At 45.0% G+C, this 27,293-nt stretch overlaps 1 protein-coding gene across 1 annotated transcript; it reads right to left on the reverse strand.

Annotated features, from left to right (window-relative positions):
- On the reverse strand, window positions 1-27,293 carry cradd (CASP2 and RIPK1 domain containing adaptor with death domain). The gene is made up of 2 exons (XM_041203444.1): window positions 26,953-27,293; window positions 1-650 (listed from the first exon to the last, which is right to left on the reverse strand). The coding sequence occupies exons 1-2, from the start codon at window positions 27,251-27,253 to the stop codon at window positions 340-342; spliced, it is 612 nt and encodes a 203-aa protein (XP_041059378.1). The 5' UTR covers window positions 27,254-27,293; the 3' UTR covers window positions 1-339.

A 27,293-nucleotide genomic window follows, 5' to 3' on the forward strand; every position in this document is an offset into this window, starting at 1 on the left:
GAAATGCTGCTTCACTTGAAAGGAGTGTTTGGGCCCTTGGACGGTGAGGAGAGGGGAAGTAAATGGGCAGGTGTTGCACCTTCTGCGGTTGCATGGGAAGGTACCGTTTGTTTATCTCTATTTCAGTTTAAAGCTACTGTTAGAAAAGAAACACAAAAAAAAATCATTAAATTACACTGTAGAAAGATTGTGCCTTTTCCCTAAATCCTGAACTATTCTTTTTTCTCAAAATAATATCCCTCCTCATTCCATCTGATGGAGAGAAGGAAAAGTCTCCTCGTAGTCTTTCTGCATTTCAAACTGGACACCAGGTACAAAGTGGTTTTGAGGATTAGATTGTCAATGATTTTCCCAGAATATTTTGGCTATCACCCCGAGGTCGCTCTCAGCTAAAATCAGACTGTCGCACAAACACCGCACAGTTGCTCGCTTTCCTAGTCGTCGTTTCCACAGGATAAAGGCAGCCAGGATCTGTGCCTGGAGATTGCATTGGTGGTTCATTTTACATCGATAAAGATCTGACTCCTTCAGTCCGAGATCCACCACAATTCTCTCCCACTCTGGTCCCAGGTGGCTGGAAAGTTGGTTTAATTGCTTGTCAGTAGGTACACTCTTCAGGGTGTGGTCTGAAATAGTTGCTCGCAATTCATCTAGAAAAGAGACATTGATTAATTCTAAGCTCATTTCTTCACATACATTTTGATCCAATTGATGAGCACAGTCATAACATTAAATTTGCCAGCATTGCATTTCAATTAAAATGCGAACCAATCCCTCAGTCTGTTTATTTGTATTCAAGAAACAGCCACATGTATAAACAAACACCTGCATTTATATAGCATCCTGCATGACTCCTGGAGGTTGTATGGGAGTTCACAGAGAATTAAGTGCTTTTGAAGTGCAGTCATTGTTATTAAGTGGGAAGTCATGCCAATTTGTGCACAGCAAGTTCCCACAAACAGCAATTTAAAAACTAACCAAATATTCTGCTTTATTCAGATTGGCTAAGGGATAAGTATTGGCCAGGACACTGGGAAGAACACCCCTGCTCTTGTATGAATAGTGCCATGGGATCTTTTGTATCCACCAGAAAGAGCAGACAAGACATCAGTTTAACAGCTCATCTAAAAGACCAGACCTCTGATGGTTTAGAAAGCGGCCTAGGTTATGTGCCGAGGTCTCTGGAATGGAATTGGACCTCTGTCTTCTTACTCAGAGGTGAGAATACCAGCCTTGATTGGTCTAACTCTTAATTTTAAGGTTATGCCCCCTTGTTCTAGCCTGTCCCAAAGGAAATAGTTTCCCTCCACTTTTGTTTATTCTTTCATGGGATGTGGATGTCACGGCCAAGACCAGCATTTGTTGCACATCCCTAATTGCCCTTGAACTGAGTGGTTTGCTAGGGCATTTCAGAGGGCAGTTAAGTATCAACCACATTGCTGTGGGTCTGGAGTCACATGTAGGCCAGAATAGGTAAGGACAGCAGATTTCCTTCCCTAAAAGACATTAGTGAAGGATGACAATTGATTATAGTTTCATGGTCACCATTAATGAGACTAGTTTTCAATTCCAAAAATATTAATTAAATTTTAAATTCCACTGGCTACCATGATGGGATTTGAACCTGTGCCCTTAGAGCATTAGCCTGGGTCTCTGGATTAATACAAAAACAAAAACAGAATTACCTGGAAAAACTCAGCAGGTCCGGCAGCATCGGCGGAGAAGAAAAGAGTTGACGTTTCGAGTCCTCATGACCCTTCGACAGAACTTGAGTTCGAGTCCAAGAAAGAGTTGAAATATAAGCTGGTTTAAGGTGTGTGTGTGGGGGGCGGAGAGAGAGAGAGAGAGAGAAGTGGAGGGGGGGTGCTGTGGTTGTAGGGACAAACAAGCAGTGATAGAAGCAGATCATCAAAAGATGTCAACAACAATAGAACAAAAGAACACATAGGTGTTAAAGTTAAAGTCGGTGATATTATCTAAACGAATGTGCTAATTAAGAATGGATGGTAGGGCACTCAAGGTATAGCTCTAGTGGGGGTGGGGAGAGCATAAAAGACGTAAAAAAAATAAAATAAATTTAAAAAAAATTTTTTTTTTTTCTTTTTCTCTTTTTATAATGGAAATAGGTAGGAAAAGGAAAATCTATATAATTTATTGGAAAAAAAAAGAGAAAAGGAAGGGGGAAGTAGAAAGGGGGTGGGGATGGGGGAGGGAGCTCACGACCTAAAGCTGTTGAATTCAATATTCAGTCCGGATGGCTGTTTTTTTTATTTATTTTTATTATTTATTTATTTATTTTTTACATCTTTTATGCTCTCCCCACCCCCACTAGAGCTATACCTTGAGTGCCCTACCATCCATTCTTAATTAGCACATTCGTTTAGATAATATCACCAACTTTAACTTTAACACCTATGTGTTCTTTTGTATTATTGTTGTTGACATCTTTTGATGATCTGCTTCTATCGCTGCTTGTTTGTCCCTACAACCACAGCACCACCCCTCCACTTCTCTCTCTCTCGCTCTCTCCGCCCCCCACACACACACCTTAAACCAGCTTATATTTCAACTCTTTCTAGGACTCGAACTCAAGTTCTGTCGAAGGGTCATGAGGACTCGAAACGTCAACTCTTTTCTTCTCCGCCGATGCTGCCAGACCTGCTGAGTTTTTCCAGGTAATTCTGTTTTTGTTTTGGATTTCCAGCATCCGCAGTTTTTTTGTTTTTATCTCTGGATTAATAGTCTAGTGACATTACCACTACACCACCAACTCCCCTTATGAGATCCCCTTATCTACTCTAACAAATCCTTTAATCATCTTAAACACCTCCATTAGATAACCACTTAATCTTCTATATGAAAACAAATACAAGCCTAATCAATGGAACTTGTCCTCGTAAGTAAACCCTTTTAATTCTGGTGAATCTATGCTGGAGTCCCTCCAAGGCCAAATCTATGCTTCCAGAGGTGCATTGCTGACTTGAACACCGCCCTCCAGATGGGGTCTAACCAGAGCTTTATCAATGTCTTTGATCTTGGCACAAAACTATGTCCCACTCACTTCTTTCTCTATCGTTATTGGAAAGAGAAAAATTTGGCCCAAAAAGTCCTTATGGATTGACCTGTACAAATGCCTAGGACTACACAGAATCAAAATTAACAATGTGTTTTGTGTTTACTGAACAACTTGCCAAGTAAAAGGGGTTTCGAGACTGTATAATGCTGATTCACTGCCAGTGTCAATAAAGCAACCAGATGAATTTCATTATGATGTTAGAGATCTGTTTTTTCACTTGAAGCAGTTGATTGTGTTTCAATAACAATTACAAGTCTATCCAATTAGGCTTTTGTTTGAAAGGCCAGACAACCATGTTTTCTTCCAGACATAACTATTTTTGAACACGACTAGTCTGCAGATCAGATCCTCGACCCAGAGGGTACGAGGGCGCAATGTAGTCAAGCTCAGTCACATGACTGATGACCTCACTTACTGAGCACTGAAATCAATCATGCATCACACCCATCAAAAACCCAAAAAGCCACAATTTTTCACTTTTTTTTCCTCTTTCCCTTCCCCTCACGCTCCTTGTTTTCCCAAGAATTAGCTCATACAGGAAGCAGCATGTGGTAAAGTTCTTCCTGAGAGACCGCATGTGACACATCTCAGAACAGTCTGGAGACGAACTCTGATCATCACACCAGATTGGCAGACACACAGGATTTGTAAAACTAATCTGTGCTGATTAAAGAGAGTCCATGCTCTGCCTCCAAGTCATGTCATAGCTCAGATCTCACACAAGGTTCTTGAGTCTCATTTACTGTGGATGTGGTTTCCTGTTGACGTCCATGTGGCCTTTACCTTCAGAATACCTTCTCATTGGGTAGATGTCAAGGTAAAGGAGCCGAACCTTCCCTACATGACACACGTGATCTGGAAGCAGATATGCTCACTGGATATCATCCACACTACCCTCACTGGGGCTCTGCGTGTGACCGAAACCCAACCCTTCACAAGATTCCAGGCTCAAGTCCCACTCCTGGCTTGAGCCCAACAACCTTGGTTGACACTCCAGTGGCACACTGAGGGAGTGCTGCACTGTCGGAGGTACTGCCTTTCAGTTGAGATTTTAAACCCACATGCCTGTTTGGGTAGACGTAAAAGATCCCATTGTACTATTCCTCGAAGAATAGTTCTCCCCAGTGTCCCAGCCAATATTCATCCCTCAATCAACATCACAACAACAGATTATCTGATCATTATCACCTCACTTTCTGTAGGCGCTTACTGTGTATATATATTGACTGTTCCCTACATTACAACAGTCACTATACTTCAAAAAGTACTTCAATGTCTGTGCAGCACTTAGAGGGATGGCTGGTGGTCATGGAAAGTGCTATATAAATGCAAGCCTTCCTTTTTTTTCCTGATTCCGAGGTGTGAGTATTTCCCCTGAAGCACAAGTCACTCCATCCGGATGCGAGTATTTCGCTAGACGCTAACGCGGTATTCAGGGACCATAATCTAGTCTCCACTCACTGGGACAGTGTGTAGTGGGGATTGAACCCTTTAGAAGTGAGAATGATAAAGGCTCACCACATAAAGAGAGGACTGACCAATATATTCCATTCTGTAAAACACTACTAGGCTAATGATCCAATCTCATATTGTTGAAATACCATGAGTTCTCCTGACTATAACAGCAAGCTTTCCGCTGGTCTACTCCTCTTCTAAAGAGACTTGTTTGGTCACGTATATGAGAGCACACTCTCCACAGAATTTTAATCTTTACAAGAAACAGTCCAAAGTCACTCCTGGTTTCTAACGGGTTCATTTCTCCCTGTTTCACTGAGACCTAACATCCAGTGACCATTGAAGGTCCTCTCCCTCAGTCTTTTTGCAAATTCCCAAACTGACACCCAGCAACTTGGCTCACTCTGATGGTTATTCCCCCCAAAAAAAACTTCACTGGCTGTGAAGTGAGTTGGAACATTGAGGTTATGGAAGGCAGTTTATAAATATAAATCTTGCTTTCCAATTCTCCTACGTGCATGACAATTAAAAGGAGTAACAAATGTCACTTCATATTTAAGACTAAAAATTGCTATTAATAACATTAGTCTTGGAATGCTTTCACATCACAGTTATCTGCTGGATAAAGGGTTAACATCTCCACTAAGAATAAAGGGAGGAACTTCCTATGAAAGAGTTAAACATCTGAGCGCTGATGTTGCTGTCAGTACTGTAGTCATGGGCTTCAGTACATTGAGACACCTGAAGTGTTTTTACAATGCATGTCTTACTTGGCTAGTTATGTATTACCAACAGTACCTCCAAGGAACAAAACTTTCCAGGCTGACGTTTTGCAATTGTTTACAACCCACGAGGATCAGTTTACTTTGGCTCAAGTTGCTTGCCACCACTATACTCAGGCTGAAATGTCAAATGAATGTGATGTTTAAAATTGGAAGTGTGTTTGCCCAACCCCGGCAAGTTTTTTTTTATATTCGTTCATGGGATGTGGGTGTCGGTGGCTACGCCAGCATTTATTATCCATCCCTAATTTTTTAAAGAAATTGCTGTGGATCTGGAGTCACATGTAGACCAGACCAGGTAAGGATGGCAGATTTCCCACCCTGAACGACATTAGTGACCCAGGTGGGTTTTTACAACAATCGGCAATAGTTTCATTAGACTTTTTAATTCCAGGTTTTTATTGATTCACATTTCACCATCTGCCGTGGTGCGATTCAAACCCTGGTCCCCAGAGCAGTACTCTGGGTCCCTGGAATACTAGTCCAGTGACAATACCACTATGCCACCACATCCCCCTCAGTAGTTTCCACTTGAAAAGTTTTTTTTTTAAAAGAAAGCAGCTTTTGAGCATAAAAAGTACTTCATTGGTGTCCTAAACTGCTAGTATCAGCTGAGCATGAGAATAACTGCCCATTAGGAGACCGTTTTAATGGTGTGTTATGTCACATTTTCCACTCTTGGTATTCTAACCTCTTAGGCCTATAAAGAACAGTATTAGAAGCTAGCTGTTAGCAAAACTGGAGCCAATGGGAATCAGGGGGAAAACTCTCCAGTGGTTGGAGTCATACCTAGCACAAAGGAAGATGGTTGTGGTTGTTGGAGGTCAATCATCTCAGCTCCAGGACATCACTGCAAGAGTTCCTCAGGGTAGTGTCCTAGGTCCAAACACCTTCAGCTGCTTCATCAATGACCTTCCTTCCATCATAAGATCAGAAGTAGGAATGTTCGCTGATGATTGCACAATGTTCGGCACCATTCATGACTCCTCAGGTACTGAAACAGTCCATGTCCAAATGCAGCAAGACCTGGACAATATCCAGGCTTGGGCTGACAAGTGGCAAGTAACATTTGTGCCACACAAGTGTCAGGCAATGACCATCTCAAACAAGACAGAATCTAACCATCGCTCCTTAACATTCAATGGCACTACCATCACTGAATCCCCTACTATCAACATCCTGGGGATTACCTTTGACCAGGAACTGAACTGGACTAGCCATATAAATACTGCAGCTACAAGAGCAGGTCAAAGGCTAAGAATCATGTGATGAGTAACCCACCTCCTTACTCCCCAAAGCCTGTCCACCATCTACAAGACACAAGTCAGGAGTGTGATGGGATGCTCCCCAATTGCCTGGATGAGTGCAGCTCCCACAACACTCAAGCTTGACACCATCCAGGTCAAAGCAGCCTGTTTGATTGGTACCCCTTCCACAAACATTCACTCCCTCCACCACTGACGCACAGTAGCAGCAGTGTGTACCATCTACAAGATGCACTGCAGCAACTCACCAAGACTCCTTAGACACCACCTTCCAAACCCACTAAACCTACCACTGAGAACAGGCTTGTCCAATGTCCGACCTGCAAAGTCCCCTCTGTGCGGCCTCTGGAGCCAGTTTTCAAAATTCTGGTCAAACAGATGAGTTTCAGTGGAAGATTCGGCATGGAGTTGCTCCTCCAATCAGAGAATTTTCTCCCGTATTTGCTGAAGATAGCCTCACTAGTAAGCCTATCAGCAGCAAATGAGGGAGAGAAACAGCCTCTGGTTGGAGAAGCAGCGAACACCGGTGTTGCTAAGTGTGCTGAGGGCAGCCAGGCCAGGGAAGCGAAGGTGCATTGGTGCAGCAGCCCAGGAAGCCAGGTACTTCAGGCCGTGAGCCGGGGTGAGCCGGACACACACACAATCACTCTGACCCTCTCACACTCTGTCCATTTTTATGAATTATTCTTTTTGAAATTAACAATTTATTGCTATGACATTGCTGTACTTTTGCTCAGCCATTGTTTCTTTCTTTAAAGCCTCAGCTCTTTTTTGAAATTCAGTTTATTGTTCTGCCAAATCTTATCTTTCCGAAATCTGCTCATCGGCCCATCGAAATCAAAAAATATGCAAATGCCCCCCCCACCCCACCCCGCCCCGAGCAAAAAGGTTGGGCAAGCCTGATCTAGAAGGGCAAGGGAACACCACCGCCTGCAAGTTCCCTTCCAAGTCACTCACCATCCTGACTTGGAAATATATCGGCCGTTCCTTCACTGTCACTGGGTCAAAATCCTGGAACACTCTTCCTAACAGCACTGTGGGTGTACCTACACCACATGGACTGCAGTAGTTCAAGAACATGGCTCACCACCACCTTCTCAAGGGCAATTAGGGATGGGCAATAAACGCTGACTTAGCCAGCAACGCCCACATCTCACGAATGAATTGAAAAAACATACCAAGCAGGAAGTCTCTCACTGTAACCATTCCTGGAAAGCATAAAGCAATCAAGTCTGACATTAAAAGATCTTTGGCTTGGTAATTAAGATCCACAAACATCTACACTGAGCCAATTATAATGAACTAATTCCAAGCTGATTGTTGCAGCTCCCACCTCAATTGTTTTCATCAGGCCTCTAATCCTTAACTATTGCTGGGCAAATATTTCCACTACGCTAAATAAAATTACTTTTGTTTTCAGTTCTTCCACTGCCTCTACTAACTTAAACATCCAATCGCGCTTTTTATTCCTTGGCAGCTTTCTTTGATGACTCAGCCTTGACAAGGTGATGTAGCTCAGGTTAATTAGACAACAGATTAGGTTAAAGATTCTGCTAAAAACAAAAAACTGCGGATGCTGGAAATCCAAAACAAAAACAGAATTAGCTGGAAAAACTCAGCAGGTCTGGCAGCATTGGCGGAGAAGAAAAGAGTTGACGTTTCGAGTCCTCATGAAACGTCAACTCTTTTCTTCTCCGCCGATGCTGCCAGACCTGCTGAGTTTTTCCAGGTAATTCTGTTTTTGTGTTGTTACAGATTCTGCTGTTGGTTAGAATTAGAAATTACAGCATGTCCCACCATGAGATTAAATGATGTTTAGGCTGCCAATATGACAAGGTTTGGAGTGCAAGCTGGGGCCAAATGAAAATGGGACATCTAGGGATGGAATCACGTAGGCCCATTCTCAGGCCTGAAATGGGAGGCCTCAGGGCCACTACAAAATTGGGCCTCGACCACATTAATATTATTCCCCAGGCAGCTTGCACATCTTTAAGAATATTAATATCGTGCTACTTACCCTCAAGCCGCTACCAGGAAAGACTTGGGAGGCGAAGAGGGGGCTACTGTGCAATCAAGGGAACAGTTCTGGTCCTCCTGACACCAACACAATTATTTTTTTTTTTTTTTTTTACAATGTTCCCTGAGCTCCCTCTATGAATCTGTAGCTTAAAAATCCTACCTCTGCTATAAGGAACCAACCTTAGAATGAAATCACTGTCACAGCTTCATCCTAACTATACCCAGATTCCACCCATTCCCACAGCACAGGTGATACAACACCTCCATTGACAAAAGGGTGTAATTACAGTGTAACATGTTTACATATCCATTAAATCTCAATTTCAGCAAGGGGACTTCAAGCAGGTATTTTTCCCTTCACTTACATATGCAAGGGGCCTACTGCAAAAGAAATGGCCCAAACAAATGTCAGGGCAGATGCCTTTCGGGTTTTAGTCTCCCCACAAGAGGAAATAACCTCCAGGTATCCACATTATAAAATCCCTTTTGGGTGCACTAGGTCCCCGAAGCTAGTGCTCATTGCTCCAATTTTAGCCCATAAAAGGATGTAACATGGTCCAATTTCTACCTTCTAAAGAGTAAAGTGCCAATTATACCTAACTAATTAACACTTTGTGCAATCAAACATAAGTTAACTTCTTCTGATCAATAGTTTTAGAGACCGGCTGTTCTGGCCTCTATGTAGGCTGGACTGGGAAAACCCAACAAAATCAGACAACTCATCCTTGCCAACACTGTGGAAAGCCATGCAAGTCTACTCCACAGCTGCACTAGAATGCACAACAGATGATTCTAGGTATGCAAGCAGCAGCCATCTCCAATAACAGAGGCAAACTGATGACTTTGTGATACTGAGTTGATAACATGGTTCTGATTAAATAAGTGCACACCAGGGACTATTTGGAAATATCGGTTGGGGAGGAATGTTGGCCAAGGAAAGGAGAGAATAGCCAGTGCTTCAGTGGTGCCCTGGAATCTGAGGTGGAAGCACAGCCCATTTTGTTGCTAATTATAACATTGTGGAATTTTATTTTTCTTCCACAACTTTAATTACATGAAGTTGAATGTTGTTGAACTAACTAAGCTTAAAATTATTTTCCCTCATAAGACTATCAGCAAAGAACGGAATCAGCCTTTCCATGAGGAAGGTCAGATTGCTTGATCTGCTAATTAATCAGTTTAAAAATAACAGGTCTCCCATTTAAGACTGAGGGGAAAAAATTTCCTCCAAGGATTGTTAGTGTAAAGGAAATATAATTTTTTTCCCTAATATTACTGTGGGATATTGAAGCAGGCTTAGGGGGTGTGGTTGTATATTTCTGTGTGTGAGACTAATTTAATTAAACTGCAGACAGTCATACTGCAAGGTTTAAATCATCAAAGAGATTAGGAGTAAACAGGTATATTTAGGAAAAGGGTAAACTAAGATGAGGTCCCAGCAAATACAGCGTGAACGGAATTTGCATTTTTAGGTAAGTTGAGAGGTTGCTTGATTTTCAAAGTGACATGACCAGGTGTTTCCCATCTAGCAAGATAAATAAGACAAAGTTATTAAGTTTATTTTTACTGAAAGTCTGGCTATGACAACATGAAAGATTTTTATATTCTGGGAAAAGCAACTTCCAAAGAAAGGTTGAAACAGCAGGATTCACAGATCAAAAGGGAGGAAATATATTTAAAGAAAGATGAAAAGCTAAATGGGAGTGTGGCCACGTGAGATCTTGTAAGGTGTACTGTGTGAAACAAACCTGTCGGAAAACAGTCTCTAGCCACCCTGGAGATGTCCGCTCTTCCAGTGACCAAGGTTTTGTTAAATGCCTTTGGAGTTCGATTGTTGATTGTCAAGTGAGAGGAGGAAACAAGCTGTGAAATACCTCCCTTACAGCCACAGTGGGTGCTTGTGGTAATATTGATGGGATGTTTTATAGATTAAGAATCTATTTGGACTGTTGCTTGAAAGGGGTGTGTAGTCTAGTAAAGTAGAAATCTTGTGGGAACTGTTATAATACTAAATATAACTGTAATCTTGTATGTTTAAGAACATAACATGAAAAAAGGAGTAGGCCATTTGGCCCATCAAGCCTGCCCCACCATTCAACAAGATCATGGCTGATTTGCTCCAGGCTTCAGTTCCCCTTTCGCACCAGCTCCTCATAATCCTGAACTCCCTGATATTTCAAAAATCTATCTATCTATCTATCACCTCTTTAAATACTTTTAGTAATCTAGCCTCCACAACTGTCTGGGGTAGAGAATTCCAGACATTCACTACCCTCAGAAGAAATTCCTTCACATCTCAGTTTTAAGTGAGTGCCCCCTTATTCTGTAACTATGCCCCCTAGTTCGAGATTCCCCCACTAGTGGAAACATCTTCTCAACCTCTACCCTGTCAAGTCACCTCAGAATCTTGTGCGTTTCAATAAGATCACCCCTCATTCTTCTAAGCTGTAATGAATAAAGGCCTAACCTGTTTAGCCGTTCTTGATAAGTCAACCCCTTCATCACAGGAATCAGCCTAATAAGTTTTATTTTCTTAATAAATATTTTAATTTAATCTTTAAAATCTCTAAAGGTGGTGACTCATTACTTCTGACTTCTCGTAATAAATACAAATTGCAAAATCATGTGATAGTCTGGCTGAGTTTCCCTCTGGGATTTAGCCAACCTCGCAAATACCACCTGCCATATCATTACAAAACTGGGGGCTTATCCAGGATTTTTAAAATTCCTTGATTGGTTGGAGTTGGGTGAGTCTCAAGGCTACGAGCACAAGAATAACATTGAACTCAGGAGTTGGTGTTGAGGGATTTTAAAGTGGTTGGACTTCGAACATGGCTTTAGCCATTGCTAAAACTTTTCTGGGAGTAGAAGGTGTAACCCTGATTGGTTTACAAAAAGTCACTGAGGCTCAGTTAATGGAATTGGCAGATAAATTGCAGTTAGGATTGACCGCAGGGGCTAGGAAAGCAGACATAATTGAAGTAATAGCACAGCATTTGAAATACTGACACTGGTGAGTCACCGCTGGAAGTGGTGAGACTTCAGATACAAATGAAGAAGTTTGAACTTCAAAATGGAATGGAATGCAATGGAAATGAAAAAACTTGAATTAGAGGCAAAAGAAAAAGAAAAAGGAGAGGACAAGCATTTCAAAAGGGAGCAAGCAGAAAGGCAGGAGAGGGAAAGAAAACTGGAAAGGAAATTAATTGGAAATGGAGAAGTTAGCAATGGAGGAAAAAGAAAAAGGAGAGAGACAGAGAATACCAGATTAAAAGGCTGGACCTTAAAAAAAGGTGCCTCAGATGCTGAGGAAGGTTCTGATATGGAAACAACCACTTCCAACCCAAAACCCAGTGGGGAGATGTTTAATTTTGTACAAGCTCTTCCAAAGTTTCAGGAAAGGGATGTATAGGCCTTCTTTACTTTGTTTGAGAAGATAGCTAAGCAAACGAAATGGCTACAAGAAATCTGAACGTTGCTTTTACAGCCCAGGTTGGTAGGTAGAGCTCATGAGGTATATGCATTGCTGTCAGAAGAAGTATCTGTGGATTATGATGCAGTAAAAAAAGGCTATTTTGAGTGCATATGAGTTGGTTCCTGAGGCATACAGGCAGAAATTTCAAAACACAAGGAAACAGTCTGGACAGACTTATATTGAGTTTGAGAGAGTAAAACAAAGTAACTTTGACCAGTGGATACAGGCATTAAAGGTAGAGACAACATATGCAGCTCTTAAAGAAGTAATTCATTTGGAAGAATTTAAAGATTCACTTCCTTCGGTAATTAGAATTCATGTGGAGGAACAGAAGGTTAAAATGGCTAGGCAAGCAGCAGGGATAGCTGATGATTCTGAGCTAGTTCATAGACCAAATTTTTTTTTCCATCACCCTTTTAAATCCAAGAAGGATAGAAAGTGGAAGATGAAAAGAAGGTGGGTAGTCAGGAAAGAGAAGGTTCAGTTAGAAATTCTCAGGAAATTTAGAAGTTACAGGGAAAATTTATAGCAGTAATTTAAACACAGAAAAGTTCTGGAAATAAGAGTACTGTGGGTTTTGAGATCCACGGATGAGAAAAAAAACAATGGTTTGTGTACAGGTGGAGCAGGAAGAATCAGTGTTAGGTAAAGAAGTGGGAATGTGTTCACAATTTACCCAAGGGAGTTCTGAAGGGCAGGTTACAGAGATGTTTAAAGATTTTGTATGTGAAGGGAAAGTCTTTCCAGGTGTACAAGGTGGAGCAGGTAAAGATACTAAAATGTTGAGAGACACAGGGGCTAGTCAAAGCTTAATATTAAGGGATAGTGATATTTGTTGTCCAGAGGGGATATTGCAGAAAAGAGTGGTAATAAATGGAATTCATGGAGGAGATGCTAAACCTATTCCATTGTGGAAGGTAAATTTAAAAAGCAAGTTGAAAATAGGCGAGGTGATTGTTGGGGTAGTGGAAAAATTGCCCATTGCAGAAGCTCAATTTATCCTAAATAATGATATAGCTGGGTTGCAGATGTTGGTGATGCCTACAGTAGTTGAGCAGCCTGTGGAAATGCATTCAACAGAGGTGTTGCAGAAAGAGCATCCTGGATTGTTTCCAGATTGCGTGGTAATGAGATCACAAACTCACAGGTTGAAACAAGATGAGGAAGAATCTAAAAGGTAGGGGAAGAACGCTAACATCTAGTTAGCTGGACCTGTCTTTGAAAAGGTTGTTCAGGAAGCGAGTGAAGCTGAAGTGTTTAGCTCAGTGAAATTGGTAGAGTTACAGCACAAAGATCTATGAATAAAGCAGTCATACCAGACAGCTTATTCGGAAACAGAGGCAAAATGTATTCCAGAGTGTTAGTACCTTAAAAATAATGTGTTAATGAGGAAATGGAGAGCATCTCATATTCTAGCGATGAGAAGTGGGGGTTAAGAACATCAATTAATAATCCCATCTAGATACAGAAATGAAATATTGAGAGTGGCTCATGAAATTCCAACAGCTGGACATTTAGGAATTAGGAAAACTCAGGTGAAATACAAAAACATTTCTATTGGCCTGGACTGCATAAAGGCATAGTCAAATTCTGCAGAGCATGTCACACACGTCAGGTGACAGGAAAACCTCAAGCAGTGATTAAACCTATACCTTTAATTTCGATTCCAGCATCTGAGGAACCTTTTACCAGGGTCCTAATTGATTGTGTAGGGCTCCTCCCCAAGACCAAAAGTGGAAATCAGTAGTTGCTGATAATCGATGTGTTTACAGGGTTTCCAGAAGCGATATCTTTATGAAATATCACAGCAAAGAGGATTGTTGAGGAGCTGACTAAATTCTTTACAAGATATGGGTTACTAGGAGAAATAGTCAGATCAGGGTTCAAATTTCATCTCACAGCTGTTTAAGGAAGTAATGAACAGCCAGGGGATAAAGCAGTTTAAGTCATCAGCTTAGCAACTGAATCACAAGGTGCTTTAGAGAGATGGCATCAAACTTTAAAGCTATGATGAGAGAATATAGTCAAAACTACCCACAGGACTGGGATCGAGAGAGCCCATTCATATTATTTGCTATTAGGAATACCCCTAGTGAATCAACAGGGTTTAGTCCTTTTGAATTAGTCTTTGGTCATGAAGTAAGTGGGGGCACTTAAGTTGATTCAGGAGAAACTAGTGAGTCAAAGCTCAGAAACTATTCTCCTGGGTTATGTGACAAAATTCAGTGAAAGACTGAACAGAGCATGTGAGTTAGCTAAGGAACGTTTGAAAGGTATCACAGAAGGTAATGAAGACAAGTGCAGATAAGAGGGCAAAAGCTCATAGTTTTGTTGCTGGAGAGAAGGTGTTAGTCTTGTTGCCAGTGTCAGGTGAACCATTAAAGGCAAGGTTTAGTGGGCGGAGCACATTTGAAGGGCTGAATGGCCTACTCCTGCTCCAAATTCATATGTTTGTATCAGATCAGCAAAACCCAGGTTTGTATGAAGGGGCAGGGGCTGCAGTATTAACATCCTTCAGCGGTACCTGGATGTGTCAGGTCAGCTTTGGCTCAGCGATTAGCACTCTTGCCTAGAAGTCAGAAGGTTGCGAACCCCACTGCAGAGTCTCGAGCACAGAATCCAGGTGAACGCTCAGTGTAGTACTAAAAGAACAGTGTACTATTGGAGGCACCTTCTTTACTGAACTCCAAAAATACTTTGTTGGCTGAAAAGCACTTTGGGAAGTTCTGAGGGGTAATTTTTGATGGTCCTCACCTCCCTTTAACAGAGTGACCTCAGGATGTCCCATAAAAACAGAAAACGCTGGAAACACTCAGCAGGTCTGGCAGCATCTGTGGCGAGAGAAACAGAGTTAATGTTTTGAGTCGAATGTGACTAGTCTTCGGAGCTCCGGGTTCCAAAAAAGGACCATCAACATTAACTCTCTTTCTCTTGCCAGAGATGCTGCCAGACTTGCTAAGTATTTCCAGCACTTTCTGTTTTTGTATCAGGTTTCTAGCATCCACAGTATCTTGCTTTTATTTTGGGATATCCAAAACTGCTTTACAGTCCAAAGTTTAGTGACTTTTGTATTGTAGGAAAGCTAATTTGCATACAGCAAGGTTTCACAAACAAAGAGATAATAACCCGAGCATGTTGTTTTTTTAAAGTGATGTTGACTGAGGGATAAATATTGTCCAGGACACTAGGGAGAAAGTAGAGAGAATCACTTTTATCATTTCATTCCAAATATTAATTTTGGCTTGGAAACCTCAGTATATTTACAGGGTGTGCTATACAATGTAGCCAGCAACGAGAGACATTTAGAAATGTGCGATTGTTTGATCCTCACCAGGGAAACAGAGGACATCACAAATCTCAGGCTGAATATATTGTTTGGGGGCGGGATAGAGGATCTGGAACTGTCTTCAGGTGCTGAACACGCCCACGGGAGGAAACAGTCACTGGTCTGGGATTTTGACCAGGGCATCCATTAATTGGCATAGAAAATCTCTAGTTAACAAGGCTCTAAATGAACCTAATTGCCTGCCCTCCTTGTGCAAGTGGGCAGCCTTCCTGGGCTCCAAAGCCACACTGGCCAAAATGGTCAGCCTCGTAAATCTGGGCCCCATCCGTTTCCATTCCTGCCATTGGTGGGGCCCAAAAATTCAGTCCCTCACATCTTGCACGGATTCTCTCTTGGATTTAGGGTTTTCTCCCATAAGTGGACTCTGTGTCCCTTATGCTCCAGTGTTTGCCTGTACTTCCCAGTAATTTTTCATTGTACAATAGGGTAACAATGAGGATTATCAGAATAAGACCCCACCCTGTCATACGAACCGGATATCATATTCTTCATGGGCCCTCCTGTGAACTTCCCCAAACCTCCTCTAGATGGAACTGTTCGGCACATTGATGAACAGAAGAACAGACTAGGGAACAGGGTAGTATTTGCAGAGTTGATTATTTCCTCCATAACAGAAGCCAGAATGCACAAAACAAGACAGTGAAAGAATACTGTCTTATTTTACCCTCTGTCTAGTCAGTCCATCACTATATTCTGACTGGCTATTACTTAATTGCTGGCCTAGGCCTAAACCACTTCTTGATGCTTTTGTTCGAACTTCTCTTAAACATGAGAATCTTTGTTGTTGTTGAGGCCTCAGGAGGTGGAAGGTTGTGTTTTTTTTAATCCTGACTCATTCCTCAACAGCAAATGGTTAGAAGAGCTGCTGATTAATCCCACTTGCACCCACGAGACCTGGACTCCTTGATGAATAACTCCTGCTATTTTCCCTGAACGAGTATTGGTTTTCCGATGGTGTGAAAGATTATCCGGATTAATCTCTCCCTGTTAGGTCTTGTGAGGCCACCAGAGCACATGATCAAAAGCATCAATACAAATACTGGAACACACAAAACTATTCACATGCCGAATGACGTAAAATAATGTTGGGGAAACGGAGGTGTAAGGGTAAAGTCACTGAACTCTGGAGACGTGGGTTCAAATCCCACCAAAGCCAGCTGGTGGAATTTAAATTAGTCTCAGTATGATGACCATGATAACTATCACTTATTAATAAAAATCCATCTGGTTCACTAATTTCCATTGGGGACGGAAATCTGCTTTCCTTACCTGTTCTGGCCAACACACAACTCCAGACCCATGGCAATGTGGTTGACTCTCAACTGCCCTCTGCAATGGCCTCACAAGCCACTCATTTCAAGGGCAGCTAGGGGGATGGGCAACAAATGCTGACTATGCCAGTGATGCCCACATCCCATGAAAGAATAAATTAAAAACAGGCATTGAAAATAACTCTAGATTGGACACACTACTGGAATGTTTCAACGTATGATTTCAACAACAGCTTGCATTTATATAGCACCTTCAAAAGTCCCAAAGTGTTTCACAATAGTGTTTAACAGGCAAAATTTGACACCGAGCCACATAAGGAGATATTAGGGCAGGTGGCCAAAAGCTTGGTCAAGAAGTGGGTTTTAGCGAGCATCTTAAAGAAGGAGAGAGGTAGTGAGACTAAGAGGTTTAGTGTGGGAATTCTAGAGTTTAGGGCCCAGATAGCCAAAGGTACAGCCTCCAAGAGTGGAGTGATTATAATTGGAGATATGCAAGAGGCCAGAATTGGAGGAGCATAGGTGTCTTGTAAAGTTGTAGGACTGAAGGGGATTACAGAAATAGACAGGGACTAAGCCATGGATGGATTTGAAAACAAGGATGAGAATTTTAACATCGAGACTTTGCTGGTTTGGGAGCCAGTGTAGGTCAGTGAGCACAGGGCGAAGGGGGAATGAAACTTGGGGCACGTTAGGATGCGGACAGCAGAGTTTCTCATGAGCTAAAGCTTACCTAAGGCAGAGGATGGGTGGCTGGCCAGGAGAATTTGAAATAGTCTAGAGGCAAGAAAGGCATTTCAGTAGCAGGTGATCTAATGTAAAGGAGGAGTCAGGCAACGTTAGAGGCGGAGGTGGGTGGTATTGGTAATGGCTTGGATAGGTGGTCAGAAGCTAATGTTGGGGTCAAGTACGACACCAAGGATGTGAACAGGCTGGCTCAGTTTCATACCGTCACCATGGAAAGGCATGGAGTCCATAGCAGGGACCGAAGACAATAGCTTTGGACTTTGCAAGTATTAGAAATTTCTGCTCATCCAGTACTGGACATCAGACAAACAGTGTGATAATTTAGAAACAGTGGAGGGGTCAAGAGAACTGGAGCTGAGGCAGAGCCGGAGCTGAGGCAGAGCCGGAGCTGAGGCAGAGCCGGAGCTGAGGCAGAGCCGGAGCTGAGGCAGAGCCGGAGCTGAGGCAGAGCCGGAGCTGAGGCAGAGCCGGAGCTGAGGCAGAGCCGGAGCTGAGGCAGAGCCGGAGCTGAGGCAGAGCCGGAGCTGAGGCAGAGCCGGCTGTTGTCAGTGTACATGTGGAAATTGATGCACTTTCATATCGTGTTACCTCTCACCTCCAATTGCCTCAGACCATCAAATAACCATTCCCCTCCCTCCACTCCCATCTTTAGTATTCTTCTAACTGAGAAACTAAACTGTTGAAAGGAAGTGCACCATTTATTTTAATGCCCTTATGATATTTCTCCAGGGTTTGCTCCCAGCAGTGTCCTAGAGATTAGTATTCAATTCCTGGATGTTGCTGGGCAATCCCAGAGGGGTGGAAACCATAAACAGCGCAAGCAGAAACCAAAAGCGCTGCTCAATAAAACCAGCAAGGTACTGAGCACTGTGGACCGAGTGGCATGCACCGACGTTTCATCTATCGGCAGATTCTGCAATTTTAACAGAAGCTTCTATATACCAGAACACACGTTGGGAGCAAATGAATGTCCTTCCAGCTTCTCATGGGCAAAATGTGAAAAAAAATCTCAACTACAGTGTTGTTTATCAATAATTATGATAAGATTAATAAAATTGTGTCAGAAAGTAATATTGAAATTCAGAGAGAGGACATTTAGTTCAGCCTGCCTGTGTCAGCCTCTGATAAGCCTTAAGCTATCCTTGTAGGCAGTATGTTGGATAAAAGCAAATGCTATTTCAATAGGGATTATCAGAAAATGTGAGGCATCACTAGAAGAAAATGGTTCTATTCTTTCATTAGACTCTCTACAGAAGTTTACCTAGAACTTAATGCTGCAAACACAGAAAGTGAGACAGCTAAACTACTGAAACCATTTATACTTCAGACTTGACTTTACTTTGTTACTGAAAACTCCCAGCCAAACAGCAGTACACACTGTGCCACAATAATAACACTCATGTTTAAACACTGAGAAAATATATTGGTGCCAGTTGTTAGCTGGAGTTTGCAAGTCTCAAAGTCTAAATTCCTATTCAACAATAATGTGCATTTATATTGCGCCATCACTGTTGAGGGAAGCAAACACCCCAAAGGTGCTGCACGAGTCTAATGGTTTATTCAATCAGAGGCTGTGTTTCTAAATCCTGTGACCTCTTCATCACCTATATACACCTACACAACATCACCTATCCCTGACCTGACTTCAGCTCATCTGTTCAAAGCCTTATGCATGGGATGATGGGTCAATGGAACTTGAGATGTGGTTGGGTACCAGCAGCGGAACTTGAGATGTGATTGGGTGCCAGCAGCGGAACTTGAGGTGAGCTGGTGTATGGAGGATAGAGAATGGGAGAGTGGCCAGAAGAAAAGCAGTGGAGTCATTGAATCTGGAGTTGACAAAGACATGGATGAGGGTTTCAATGGACAAGCTGAGCTTGGGGGAGGGGTGGTAGTGTTGTGTAGATGGATGTCAGCAATGAAGAAGTCACAGAGTTAGAAACTCAGCCTGAGAGCAAATAGCACATAACATACATGTGACTGACAAGAACCCAAATGTTTATGGGGCTGAAAGGGCCCCATCATTTCCTGAGCTGAGGGTTGAAGGAATAAATAAAGTCAGAATAACAATAAGCAAACTGGTGTGGATGCTATAAATCTGAAATAAAAATTGAGGATGCTGAAAACACTCAAAGTCAGGCTGCTTTCAAGAGGCGGGGGGCAGCAGGGGCACAGGGGAATGGGGGGGCAGCATGGGGGCGGGGGGGGGGGTGTGGCGTCAGGGGGAAGTTACCTGGAAACTTTATTCCAGGAGGTAGTCACACCCCTTAAGATAGGGTCTTCTGATTTGGTCAGTGGTCAGGGCCAGGGAGGTGTGATGAGTGAGGCAGGTTTGGGGATCCAGAAGGTAGCAATGGAGCAGCAGGTTTGATGTTCTTGCAGCTTGTGTGGACAAGAGCAGGGACAATGAGCAAACTGCCAATGGCACCTTGATGAAGAGAGTCATTTAAGTACAAGGGGTGGTGGAGGAGTGAAAAAGAATGCAGTAGTAGTAGGGGATAGAGATAATAACCTGCAGCCAAGAGCATGAGTCCCGAAGGCTGTATTGCCTGCCCACTGCTAAGGTTTAGGAGAAATCCTCAGGGCTGGAAAGGAACTTGGTGTGGGAGGAGAAGGATCCAGTTATCATGGTCCATGCGGGTACCAATGATATCAGTAGGACTAAACAAGAGATTCTCCTGGGGGAGTATGAGCAGTTAGAGGCTAAACTAAAAAGCAGAACCACAAAGGTAAAAATCTCTGGATTACTACCCGAGCCACAAGCAAATTAACATAGGGTAAATAAAATCAGAGAGATGAATGTTTGGCTCAAAGATTAGTGTGGGAGAAATGGATTTTGATCTGTGGTCACTGGCACCAGCCCTGGGGAAAGAGGGAGCTGTACCATTGAGATGGCCTGCATCTGATCCATGCTGTGGACCAATGTCCTGGCAAATTGTAAAACTTGGGTTGTGGAGAGGGCCTTAAACGAAATAGTGGGCGGCTGCTTCACATGAGGAGAGATTTGGAAAGTTAAAGAGAAAGGACAAGACAATAGGTCAGGAGATCAATACGGATAATGGTAACCAGAATGCGACAGGAAGGGACAGAGCAGACAAACATAACAGTTGATGAGCCAATAATATCAGACTGGGGAAAAGTGGTTGAAAAGACAGAATTAAAGGCTCTTTATCTGAATGTTCACAGCATTCTTAATAAGATGGATGAATTGATAGCACAAATTGAAATAAATGAGCATGATATGATAGCCATTACAGAGACATGGCTGGGACTTGAATATTTAAGAGTATTTGACATTTCGCAAGGACAGGAAGAAAGAAAAAGGAGGTGGGGTGATTCTGTTAATCAAGGATGAGATCAGTACAGTAGTGAGAAATAATCTTGGCCCAGAGAATCAAAACGCAGAATCAATTTGGGTGGAGATAAGAAATAGCAAAGGAAAGAACTCAGGTGGGAGTGGTTTATAGGCCCCATTGGTAGTAGCTACACTGTAAGGCAGAGTATACATCAAGAAATAAAGGAGTCTCATAAGAAAAATACTGCAATAATTGTGGGTGATTTTAATCTCCATACAGATTGGATAAATCAAATTGACAAAAGTGGCCTGAAGAACAAATTCATAGTGTTCAGGACAGTTTCTTAGAACAATACATTCTGGAACCAACCAGGGAAAAGGCTATTTTAGATCAGGTAATGTGAAATGAGACAGGATTAATTAATGACCTCATAGTAAAGCATCCTCTAGAGTGATCGTAACAGAATAGAATTCACAGGGTGAGAAACTAGTGCCTTCTACTTAAATAAAAACATTGCAAGGATATGAAGACAGAGTTGGCTACATTGGAATGGGAAAATAGGTTAAAAGAAAGATGGTAGAGAAATAGTGGCAGACATTTAAGGAGAAATTTCATAACTCAAAGATATATTTGAGTATTGCTGAAGAAAAGAGACATGCTATCAAAGCTTTTCATCTTGCACTCATCAGGACAGATTCATAAGAATACCAAATGTAAAGGGAACAACAATTTATACTGCAAGAGAATAGTGCGCTGATTGGTTGGCAAGTGGACTCTGATTGATAGGGGCATTGCTATGCAATATAAATTGCTATTCAAGGAAAATTCTCATACAGTATAAACTATTGTTCCCTTTACAATTGGAATTCTTACGAATCTGTCTTAATGATTGCAAGATGAAAAACTTCAACAGACGTCTCTTTTTTCAGCAATACTCAAGTTCTGTATTAACAAACAACTAAAAGATATATTCCATTGAGAAATAAAGACTGTATGAGAAGAATACACCATTCGTGGCTAAGTAAGGAAGTTAAGGATCGTATCAAATTGAAAGGAAATGCATATAATACTGCGAAGATTAGTGGTAGGTCAGAAGATTGGGAAAATTTTAGAAACCAGCAAAGCTTGAAGAAAAAACAAGATGGAGAAATTGGAGTATGAAAGAAAAGTAACAACAAATATTAAAACAGACAACAAAAGCTTCTACAAGTATATAAAAAGGAAGAGTGTAGCTAAATTAAACATTGGTCCCTTAGAGAGTGAGACTGTGGAATTAATTATGGGAAACAAGGAAACGGCAGAGGCTTTGAACAAGTGTTTTGTATCTATCTTCATGGCAGAATACACAAAGAGCACCCAAGAATAGCAGAAAATCAAGGGGCATAAGAGAGGGAGGGACTTAAAACAATCATGATCACTAAAGAAAGAGTACTAGGAAGTCTAAATGGACTAAAGGTTGACAGGTCCCTGGACCTTATGGCATGCATCCTAGGGTCTTAAAGGAAGTGGCTGCAGAGATAGCAGAAGAATTGGATGTAATCTTCAAAATTTCCTAGATTCTGGAAAAGACACATCAGATTAGAAAATAGTGAATAAAACTCCTCTAATCAAGAAAGGAGGAAGACAGAAAGCAGGAAACTATAGGCAAGTTAGCCTAACATCTGTCATTGGGAAAATGCTAGAATCCATTATTAAGGAGGCAGGAGCAGGATATGTAGGAAATCATAACACAATCAGGCATAGTTTTAAGGAAATCGTGTTTGACAAATTGATTAGCGTTCTTTGAGGATGTAACAAGCAGGGGAGGTAAAGGGGAACCAGTAGATGTAGCGCATTTGGAATTCCAAAAGGCATTCGATAAGGTAAAAGGTTACTGCACAAGATAACCGCTCATGGTAAAAGCACCCTGAAGCACCCTTCTTTAGCTCTGAAGAAGGGTCATATGGACATACAGGCATGAAACATTAACTCTGTTTCTCTCTCCACAGATGGTGTCAGACCTGCTGACTTTTTCCAACATTTTCTGTTTTTATTTTATATTAAATGTCCATGGTGTTAACGGTGATATGCTAGCATGGATGAAGGGCTAAATAACTAACTAACAGGCAACAATAAATAAAAGGATAAATGGGTCATTTTCAGGTTGGCAAGCTGTAACTAGCACTGTACACTGTGGCCTCAACTATTTACGTTCTAATTAATAATTTAGATGAAAGAACCGACAGTATTGTATCCAAATTTGCTGATGATACAAAGATATTGTAAAGCAATTTGTGAGAAGGATACAAAGAGACTGCAAAGCGACATAGGTTAAGTGAGTAGGCAAAAAAATTGGCAGATGGAGCATAAGGTGGGAAAATGAAAGGTTGGCCACTTTGGCAGGAAGAACAGAAAAGCAGAATATTATTTACATGTAGGCAGACTGCAGAATGCTGCAGTACGGAGGGATCAGAATCTGGTGTCCTTGTATATGAATCACAAAAGATTAGCATGCAGGTACCCCAAATAATTTACAAGGCAAATGAAGTATTGACCTTTCTTGCAAAGGGCACATAGTATAAGGGTAGGGAAGTCTTGCTACAACTTTACAGGGCATTGGTAAGACAGCACCTGGAGAATTGTGTACAGTTATGGTGTCCTTACTTAAGGATATAATTGCATTGGAAGAAGCTCATGGAAGGTTCACTCAGCTGATTCCTGGGATGAAGGTGTTGTCTTATGAGGAAGGATTGAGCAAGTTGGTTCTATACTCATCAAAGTTTAAAAGAATGAGGTGATCTTATTGAAACATAAAAGATTCTGAGGGGGGCTTGACAGGGTGGATGCTGAGATAATGTTTCCTCTTGAGGAGGAATCTAGAACGAGGGGGCACAGTTTAAAAACAAGGGGTCTCTTATTTAAGACAGAGATGAGGATGAATTTCTACTCTGAGCATCATTAGTGCTTGGAATTCTTTTTCCTAGTGAGCAGAAGACACTGGGTCATTGAAAATATTCAGGCTGAGTTAGATAGATTTTTGATTGACAAGGGAGTCAAGGGTTATGGGGGACAGGCAGGAAAGTGAAGTTAAGGCCACAGTCAGCTTCCTGATTAGACAACACTTTCATCCCAGAAATCATGGATCTTATCGAATGGCAGAGCAGGCTTAAGGGGCCAGATGGCCTAATCAGGATTTTATGACTCAAGCTCGTTGTTCAGGGGATTGAGGCCAGGGTTCAGTGAGGGCTATTGGGGGAAATGAAGCCCAGATGAAGCTGGGTTTTGGGGCTGGTGTTCGGGCACTAATTTGGGGTTCAGGATGGTGAGACTGAGGTTGGGGTTGTGGGGTGAGTTGGCATCCAGACTGGGGGAGGGGGGGGAGTTGGCATCCAGACTGGGGGAGGGGGGGGGAGTTGGCATCCAGACTGGGGGAGGGGGGGGGGGGAGTTGGCATCCAGACTGGGGGAGGGGGGGGGGGAGTTGGCATCCAGACTGGGGGAGGGGGGGGGGAGTTGGCATCCAGACTGGGGGAGGGGGGGAGTTGGCATCCAGACTGGGGGAGGGGGGAAGTTGGCATCCAGACTGGGGGAGGGGGGGGGAAGTTGGCATCCAGACTGGGGGGAGGGGGAGTTGGCATCCAGACTGGGGGGGGGAGAGTTGGCATCCAGACTGGGGGGGGGGGGAGAGTTGGCATCCAGACTGGGGGAGGGGGGGGGCGAGTTGGCATCCAGACTGGGGGAGGGGGGGAGTTGGCATCCAGACTGGGGGAGGGGGGGAGTTGGCATCCAGACTGGGGGAGGGGGGGAGTTGGCATCCAGACTGGGGGAGGGGGGGAGTTGGCATCCAGACTGGGGGAGGGGGGGGAGTTGGCATCCGGGGGGGGAGTTGGCATCCAGACCGGGGGGGGGGGGAGTTGGCATCCAGACGGGGGGGGAGTTGGCAACCAGACGGGGGGGGGAGTTGGCATCCAGACGGGGGGGGGAGTTGGCATCCAGACGGGGGGGGGGAGTTGGCATCCAGACGGGGGGGGGGAGTTGGCATCCAGACGGGGGGGGGGGAGTTGGCATCCAGACGGGGGGGGGGAGTTGGCATCCAGACGGGGGGGGGGGAGTTGGCATCCAGACGGGGGGGGGGAGTTGGCATCCAGACGGGGGGGGGGAGTTGGCATCCAGACGGGGGGGGGAGTTGGCATCCAGACGGGGGGGGGGAGTTGGCATCCAGACGGGGGGGGAGTTGGCATCCAGACGGGGGGGGGAGTTGGCATCCAGACGGGGGGGGGAGTTGGCATCCAGACGGGGGGGGGGAGTTGGCATCCAGACGGGGGGGGGGGAGTTGGCATCCAGACGGGGGGGGGAGTTGGCATCCAGACGGGGGGGGGGGGAGTTGGCATCCAGACGGGGGGGGGAGTTGGCATCCAGACGGGGGGGGGAGTTGGCATCCAGACGGGGGGGGGGGAGTTGGCATCCAGACGGGGGGGGGGGAGTTGGCATCCAGACGGGGGGGGGGGGAGAGTTGGCATCCAGACGGGGGGGGGGGGGGGGGGGGGGAGTTGGCATCCAGACGGGGGGGGGGGGGGGGGAGTTGGCATCCAGACTGGGGGGGGGGGGGGAGTTGGCATCCAGACTGGGGGAGGGGGGGGGAGTTGGCATCCAGACTGGGGGAGGGGGGGGGAGTTGGCATCCAGACTGGGGGAGGGGGGGGGAGTTGGCATCCAGACTGGGGGAGGGGGGGGAGTTGGCATCCAGACTGGGGGAGGGGGGGGGAGTTGGCATCCAGACTGGGGGAGGGGGGGGAGTTGGCATCCAGACTGGGGGAGGGGGGGAGTTGGCATCCAGACTGGGGGAGGGGGGGAGTTGGCATCCAGACTGGGGGAGGGGGGGGAGTTGGCATCCAGACTGGGGGAGGGGGGGGAGTTGGCATCCAGACTGGGGGAGGGGGGGGAGTTGGCATCCAGACTTGGGGAGGGGGGGGAGTTGGCATCCAGACTGGGGGAGGGGGGGGGAGTTGGCATCCAGACTGGGGGAGGGGGGGGGAGTTGGCATCCAGACTGGGGGAGGGGGGGGGAGTTGGCATCCAGACTGGGGGAGGGGGGGGAGTTGGCATCCAGACTGGGGGAGGGGGGGGGAGTTGGCATCCAGACTGGGGGAGGGGGGGGGAGTTGGCATCCAGACTGGGGGAGGGGGGGGAGTTGGCATCCAGACTGGGGGAGGGGGGGGGAGTTGGCATCCAGACTGGGGGAGGGGGGGGGGGAGTTGGCATCCAGACTGGGGGAGGGGGGGGGGTTGGCATCCAGACTGGGGGAGGGGGGGGGAGTTGGCATCCAGACTGGGGGAGGGGGGGGGAGTTGGCATCCAGACTGGGGGAGGGGGGGGGGAGTTGGCATCCAGACTGGGGGAGGGGGGCAGTTGGCATCCAGACTGGGGGAGGGGGGCAGTTGGCATCCAGACTGGGGGAGGGGGGCAGTTGGCATCCAGACTGGGGGAGGGGGGCAGTTGGCATCCAGACTGGGGGAGGGGGGCAGTTGGCATCCAGACTGGGGGAGGGGGGCAGTTGGCATCCAGACTGGGGGAGGGGGGCAGTTGGCATCCAGACTGGGGGAGGGGGGCAGTTGGCATCCAGACTGGGGGAGGGGGGCAGTTGGCATCCAGACTGGGGGAGGGGGGCAGTTGGCATCCAGACTGGGGGAGGGGGGCAGTTGGCATCCAGACTGAGGTTGGGTTTTGGTGTGTGGGATTGGGTGTCATTGGGGTGTGTTGCTGGGTTCAGGATGATATGGAGGATACGAAGTGGAATTTCAGTTTTGATGGTGCAGGGTGGGATTGGGTTTTGGGGAGTCTAGATGTTTTGGGTTTTGGAGAGTTCAGGCGGAGTTTCAGGGGCAGGGTGAGTTTTGGGGTGAGTGTTTTGGGCGTTTCGGGGTGAGATTGGAATTGGAGTTTTGAGGTTTGTTTCAGAAGGAGTTTCAGGGTGTGGGGGACGTTTTCTTGGGATGGGTTTAGGGGGTTTCAGGGTTGGGGGAGAGTTTTTGGGGGGTTTCAGGGTGTTGGGTGAGTTTGGGGGGTTTCAGGGTGTTGGGTGAGTTTGGGGGCTTTCAGGGTGTTGGGTGAGTTTGGGGGCTTTCAGGGTGTTGGGTGAGTTTGGGGGCTTTCAGGGTGTTGGGTAAGTTTTGGGGGGGGGGTTCGTGTTGGGTGAGTTTTGGCGAGGGGGGGGGGGGTTCGAGTTGGAGTGAGTTTTTTGGTCTGACCTGCTGGTTCTCCGAGCTCCTCCTCCGCCCGTTCCTCCTCCTCCAGCCGCCGGCGCAGCCACGGAAATTCCTCCCGGAGAGAGTCGGCGAAAGCGGGGTAAGCCCGGGCTCCACGGCTCGGCAGGTAATCCAAGAGTTTGAGGCACCTGCGGACACTGACCGGCTCCGCCTGGATCTCCTCCAGGAAACTCTGGTTCAGGATCCCCTCCTGGTACAAATACTCAACCACCAGATCCACCCTGAGCTGCCTGGCCAGCTCCATTCGCAACCTCCGCAAAATCCGCCGGTGCTTCTCCTCCATTGCGCCGTTGCTGCTCCCGCGCTACGCCGCGCAATGCGCC

This window comes from Carcharodon carcharias, chromosome 13 (genome assembly GCF_017639515.1).
Source record: "Carcharodon carcharias isolate sCarCar2 chromosome 13, sCarCar2.pri, whole genome shotgun sequence".
NCBI classification, from domain to species: domain Eukaryota; kingdom Metazoa; phylum Chordata; class Chondrichthyes; order Lamniformes; family Lamnidae; genus Carcharodon; species Carcharodon carcharias.